Source organism: Papaver somniferum, chromosome 1 (assembly GCF_003573695.1).
Source record: "Papaver somniferum cultivar HN1 chromosome 1, ASM357369v1, whole genome shotgun sequence".
NCBI lineage: Eukaryota > Viridiplantae > Streptophyta > Magnoliopsida > Ranunculales > Papaveraceae > Papaver > Papaver somniferum.
The window spans coordinates 28661195-28666881 of NC_039358.1; the positions used below are offsets into that span (position 1 = coordinate 28661195).

At 36.2% G+C, this 5687-nt stretch overlaps 1 protein-coding gene across 4 annotated transcripts; it reads right to left on the minus strand.

Annotated features, from left to right (window-relative positions):
• Positions 1-794: 794 nt before the first annotated feature.
• LOC113326770 lies at positions 795-5149 on the minus strand. 4 transcript variants are annotated; one of them, XM_026574437.1, is made up of 8 exons: positions 4951-5149; positions 4128-4173; positions 2922-4049; positions 2611-2833; positions 2436-2527; positions 1590-1697; positions 1276-1502; positions 795-1192 (listed from the first exon to the last, which is right to left on the minus strand). In XM_026574437.1, the coding sequence occupies exons 3-7, from the start codon at positions 3264-3266 to the stop codon at positions 1374-1376; spliced, it is 897 nt and encodes a 298-aa protein (XP_026430222.1). In that variant the 5' UTR covers positions 3267-4049; positions 4128-4173; positions 4951-5149; the 3' UTR covers positions 795-1192; positions 1276-1373. The 4 variants fall into 4 exon arrangements, with proteins under 4 accessions (XP_026430222.1, XP_026430211.1, XP_026430215.1 ...); XM_026574426.1 differs by having other exon boundaries at positions 4128-4178; XM_026574444.1 differs by having other exon boundaries at positions 829-1145; positions 4128-4178.
• Between the last annotated feature and the right edge of the window lie 538 nt (positions 5150-5687).

Here is a 5687-nt window from a genome sequence, read left to right on the forward strand (position 1 = left end):
GTCAAAAGTGCATTCTATCTTTTATCAATACTTTCATACCGAAATATAATAGAGCTAACTTTTGGACAGGTATGGGACAGTCAAGGTTCACGGACATTAACAACATATCCCATAACAATTTGCAATATATAAAACCATAAAGATTAATACTGCAAAAATCATCTTCCAAATAAACTTTAGAATTTAAAAAATAAATCTAAAAACATTGCAAAATGAAAACGTTGGCAATAGCTATGTGTACTCACAATAATGGCTATTCCAAATCCTAGTTATCCTTCTTAAAAACACAAGGATAAATTATCATAAGAAGTTTCCTAGACATTGAGACATCTGAAAAATTCTTTATCGTCCCCGAACTCCTTGTTGTCAACATCCATGGGAACATAAGGTTCATGAAGAAAGGAGTCGATTCCAACAAACCTTTTGAACTGATGCCGAACCAAGGCCTTCTGAATTTCAAGAGTTCTCAAAGCAATAGCCTTTATTTCCTGAATCTCCTTCCTTATTTCCTTCATCTCTTCAAGAACACCAGAAAACTTCTGAGAATTTGAAGGAACAACTCTTGGCTTCCTCACATTCCTTCTTTTTCTTTTCAAAGATGGAGGTACAAAGATTTATCTTTTTCCTTCATGATTGATAGCTTAGCAATCATATTAACATCTTTTCCATCAGACGACATAATGCTTGGAGTATTCATATGAGCGGAATTGTGAGAGGAAATCATAAGATAATCTCAACAAGCAGTCTTATGATAAAAAGAGTTTGCACAACTCTCAACCCTAAAGAGGGTAGAATTGTCGAGAATAAACCTCTTTTATTGATTAAACATGGAAGTCTTTTCCAATATCAATTAGATATGAAAAGAGACACGAATTCCAGAGTTACAATGCTCAGCAGAGCAAAAACAAGGACTATTGGCAACCCATGTATCTTCATATTTCGATTTTTTTCAACAATTTCCGCCACAACAACCACCTCGTCCTCCTTGTAACAGCTTAATAACTTGCAAGGTTTGAATCTCTCTGGAACATGGACCTCATCTGGTCTCCTGACAGGACTTGAAGTGGTATGAGTTGCGTCTCTTTCATAGCAGAACAATTCTGCTACTACTGGCCTCCTGGTTGTTGCTGGCTTTTGGACTTAACCTGTGAGAGTGTGGGACTTCATCATGGACACATTTTGACCTCCTTTCCTATATAAAGACCAAATCGGGCATAATCAAGTTTTAATTCATCAAGAAAAGATAACCCAATATACAACAAGTTAAATTCTCACCTCTAACTGCACAAGTCGATCATTGCTCTACGGGATTCCTCACACTCCCTAATCATCAACTTATAGTGGGAATGGGCAACGACCTTTTTACGCGTCGCTCAAAAACCCATTCCTTTAAGTCTTCGTTTAGTTTTCTTGTCCTTGCCCAAGGCCTTTGCAAGAAGATCATCTGTCACAGATGATCCACAATCAGCACCATGCTCTACTTGAGCTTTTTCAAGTTTTTCCTGTATAAGTGTGTAACACATCAGATATTTTTGCATTTTTCAAGCACACATATAAACCAAACAAAGGAAGAGGAGAAGATTTCTTACAAAAGCTTTTAGAACACCAAGATGTGGTTTCTTTCCTTTACGCTGTTTATGACCAACTTTCCATAAATCAGCTCTATCAATATCTTCAGTTGTGTTTTTTTCTTTTTGCTGCCAAATAAATGTGAATCCCATTTAGTTAATAACTTCCACAAATGATACAATTAAAGGATTACAATTAGTGATATAGTTTATAATTTTAACTTCTTAATCACGATTATCTCAACATTAGAAACATGATATACTTTATAGCTTATGCTGAAATCGGAATCAACCCTAGCATTAGTAAATATGAAAGCACCATGTAATAGGCATTCAGAACATACTAAACAGGAATAAGTTTGTATCAATACATCACAATCATTAAGAATAGCATAACAACATGGTATTAAAATCATGATACATGCTGAAAATAAACCCTAGAAATAGCATCAGCAAATTGTCTTCACAAAGAGTTAGATAAAAATCAAAAACATCAGCAAAGAAATCCACTGAGATATCAACAAGATCATGCTGTAAATAAATCCTACAACCGAGTTTATACACTGAAAAACACAAAAATTTACCAGTCAAGCTAAGAACCCTGAAATTCAAAGCAGAAAGGTAGTAAATCAACCTAAAAACCTAACCTCAAACCTCAAACTCATGAATATGTGAACATGTATTACTGCATCTCCGGCTTTAATCCATGTTATTATGCTGTCTTCCACTTGGTAAAAATAAGCTTTATAGGAAATGTTTATGCCATATATGTGAGTAGTTATGGTCATGCTAGTGGCTTATTCATGCAGTTGTTCATGAAGTTCTCTACAATATTATATGTTACTATAGCAGTTTAGTAGAACATACCAATCCACCTCCAATCGCGTGTAACCTTTTCGACTTATGGTATGTGGGGTGGTATAGTTTGAACGAACTTGTTGCATTTTTAGTCTTTTGCCCTGAAAAGAGAAATAGAGAAATCATTCGACAGACTTCAAATTTTTCAATACCAATAGTCATTCATTATAATAGAAACACTTACTCTCAAATTCAGCCGAGTTTACATGTTTACCAAAATCTTCCCACTCCCTAACAATCATGGTCCTGGGTATTAGCTTGTCCAGCCGTTTCTCTCTTTCTTCCCCTTGGAGCTGATCCAATGCCTCGAGTACCAAACCGGCTTTCCTAGACCTAGCTTCTCTGAGACAAGTTCTCATTTTGCTAAAATAGTAGTCTTTGTAATACTCAGGCACAATGAATGGGTTCTGCAAATAAAAATAAATAATTTGAATTAGAATATGCTGAGTTATATAGTTGTTGACTAACAAAAAGAGTTAAAGAGTTATGAATTACCGTGACGATCTTCCATATGTTTTCTTTGGCTTGATTAGGGACAACCCTCCAATCCCTGAATATTAACGCAAGTTTCCGAACGAGCACCCCTAGCACACTAGCTAGTTGCACATAATGATCACCAATCGGCTGTTCATTTGTGTTGAAGGGAACTTCTTTCTTCGGATCAACAGAATCTAACTTCATCGCATGCATCTGTGCTGGGCCACGTGGAACATACTTTCTTTTCTTCGCTTCTTTTCCTTCTCCACCTTCCTCATTATCAGAACTATTATCATTCTCCAATTCAAGCTCATCATCATCACCATTATCATTCTCCAATTCCTTTTCCACATCAGGCTCCATATTTTCTAGATTAGAGTCGTCCTCTTCCACAGCTTTACGGGTCTGTAGATTTTCCTCTTCCTCTTGCAAATCTGCAAGCGTGTCGTTTAGATCCCTAAGTTGATCATTCAGACATGGGCCTGTGCTGCTTGTGTCCAGTTTGCGCTTTACTTTCTTTTGCCTCACTTCAAAATTTCCTGTATCTCCTTTAGAGATTTTAGAATGAGACTTTGTAATTGTTTACTGTGAAGGTCGAGCACTTTCAGATTGCTCTAACACATTCTTCTTCTTAGTGGCTTGTCTCTTTCTAGTTGGTGAAGACAGAGTATCTAAGTCAGGTTGTCGACGATGCTTTGGAGTTGTTGTTGCACATTTAGATGGAGAAACTGCAGCACTTGATTCTGTTACCTTATGATTCCTTGGTGTTTGCCTTACTTGCGTTGTATTTGGAGATGGTTCAGCATTATCTTCTGCTAACTTCTTGTTCCTTGGTGATGATATCTTGCTTTCAGGTGAAGGAGATGGTTTTGGATCATTTGGTGACGACAGTTTAGTACTTTCAGGTTGTCGACGACGCTTTGGAGTTGTTGTTGCACATTTAGTTGGAGAAACTGCAGCACTTGGTTCTGTAACCTTCTTATTCCTTGATGTTCGTCTTACTTGCGTTATATTTGGAGATGGTTCAACATTATCACTTGGGGACTTGTTATTTGTAGGGGATTGGAACTTAAAACTGAGTGAAGCACTTTCAGATGGAGATGCTTTATCAGTTGGGGACTGTTGAGTCTTCTGTTTGTTTTTCATCTGCAACAACCATAGCTTAGTTAAAATGAGAAGGTAAAGAAATTTGTTTACACTGAAATTGAGATGAAAAGTCTTTACCTTTATCGCAAACTGCTTGACCGGCTTATTCTTTATTGCTTCCTTGCTAGTCTTCATTATTGCAGTTATGCGTTGCAAAAACAGAATTCAATTATCAATGTGGCTCAAATGCTAACACAAAACCATCATTTCATACCCAGAACATGAACTCTTGTGCATATTATTATCATTTCAAATACTAACCAAAGCATGTGAATAAATCAAAGACCATCATTTCATACACACAATTTGAGTTGACACACTCTTGTGTTCATTACTGACCCACTCAAAGAAATCAAATTGAGTTGATTTGTGCATACTATTATCATTAGCAAGGAAAGAACATGATTATCATCAACCAAATCATGTTAACAAATGAGTTGATTAGCAAGGAAAGAAGCTATACTGACCTAAAAAAGTAGTTATACAGAACATATTGACCTAGCATATCACAGACCTAAAATCATCATAAAAATCTCAGTTATACAGAACATATTGACAAACTAGCATATCAAATCCTATTAACAATGAAATCCAATTAACAAATCCTCATAAAAATCAAAGACCTAAAATCAAAAATCCCCAAAATTAAACAACACCCAATTTCATAAAATCAAAGAACTAAAATCAAAGACCTAAAATCAAAAATCCCCAAGATTAAACAGGACCCAATTTCATTTTCATCTTAAAAACAACAAAATCTAAGTTGCATGTTAAGATCCATACATTTCTGAGAGATGAAAAAAAAAAAATTAAACCTAAGTTGCATATAATCCCTAAATCACAAAACTGGAACAAAAAAAGATTTTTACTCTTAAGATATGAGAGTATGAGAGAGATTTACCGCTTGGTGAGATCTGTGAGGTGAATTTCTGGTGAGATATGAGAGATTGATCTTTTTATGGATAGTTTTTTAGGGTTTTCTGATGAGTTTGAGAGTTTAGGGTTTTCTGATGATGGCGTATTTCATAGTTTGAGAGATTGAGAGACTGAGAGATTAGGGTTTGGGGGTTTCTGCAGAATTTGATAGTTGCACAGCTTGAGAGTTCTTGAAAATGGTTTGGTGAGAGAGTTAGGTGAGATGTGTTTTAGGGAGAAGAGAGTTTGGTGAAATTTGGGCGGGTTCTGAAAAATTGGCTGAAAATTTGGGGTGGGAAAAAATTGTGAGATGACACGTTGGAGTGGTCCAAAAAATAATTGGTACAAAATTCGCTGGGCTGACACGTGGTAATATTCTTGAAGGTTGTGACGAAATTTAGGCGGGCTCTTGGGTGGGAAAAACCCAATCCGCATGCTGATGATCTTCTACCGTTGAATTAGAATCAAGACAATCTGACTGGTCTATACAAAGCATACAGATTGAGAAGAAAACACAACTTTTAGAAAAACTAAATAAGCTTCCTGACCGTTAGATTTGGTTGCGATCCGCATGAATTGCTACCCCTAAATTTGGTACGTTTGATTAGAAAAAATTACAAAAAAAACCTATTTGTGGTAACACTTTGAAAACCTTGTTCCGAGCTCTAAATCTGACGGTAACTGGACTACTCTAAGTCGAAGACTTCGTAAGAACGATGAATC

Excerpts from the sequence above, each read along its gene's own strand:
- LOC113326770 (XM_026574437.1), bottom strand. The coding sequence starts at position 3,266 with ATGGAGCCTGATGTGGAAAAGGAATTGGAGAATGATAATGGTGATGAT. Across the intron at positions 1,698-2,435 it reads ACGCGATTGGAGGTGGATTG|CAAAAAGAAAAAAACACAAC; the intron begins GTATGTTCTACT and ends TTTATTTGGCAG. Across the intron at positions 1,503-1,589 it reads TTGGTGTTCTAAAAGCTTTT|GAAAAACTTGAAAAAGCTCA; the intron begins GTAAGAAATCTT and ends ACACTTATACAG.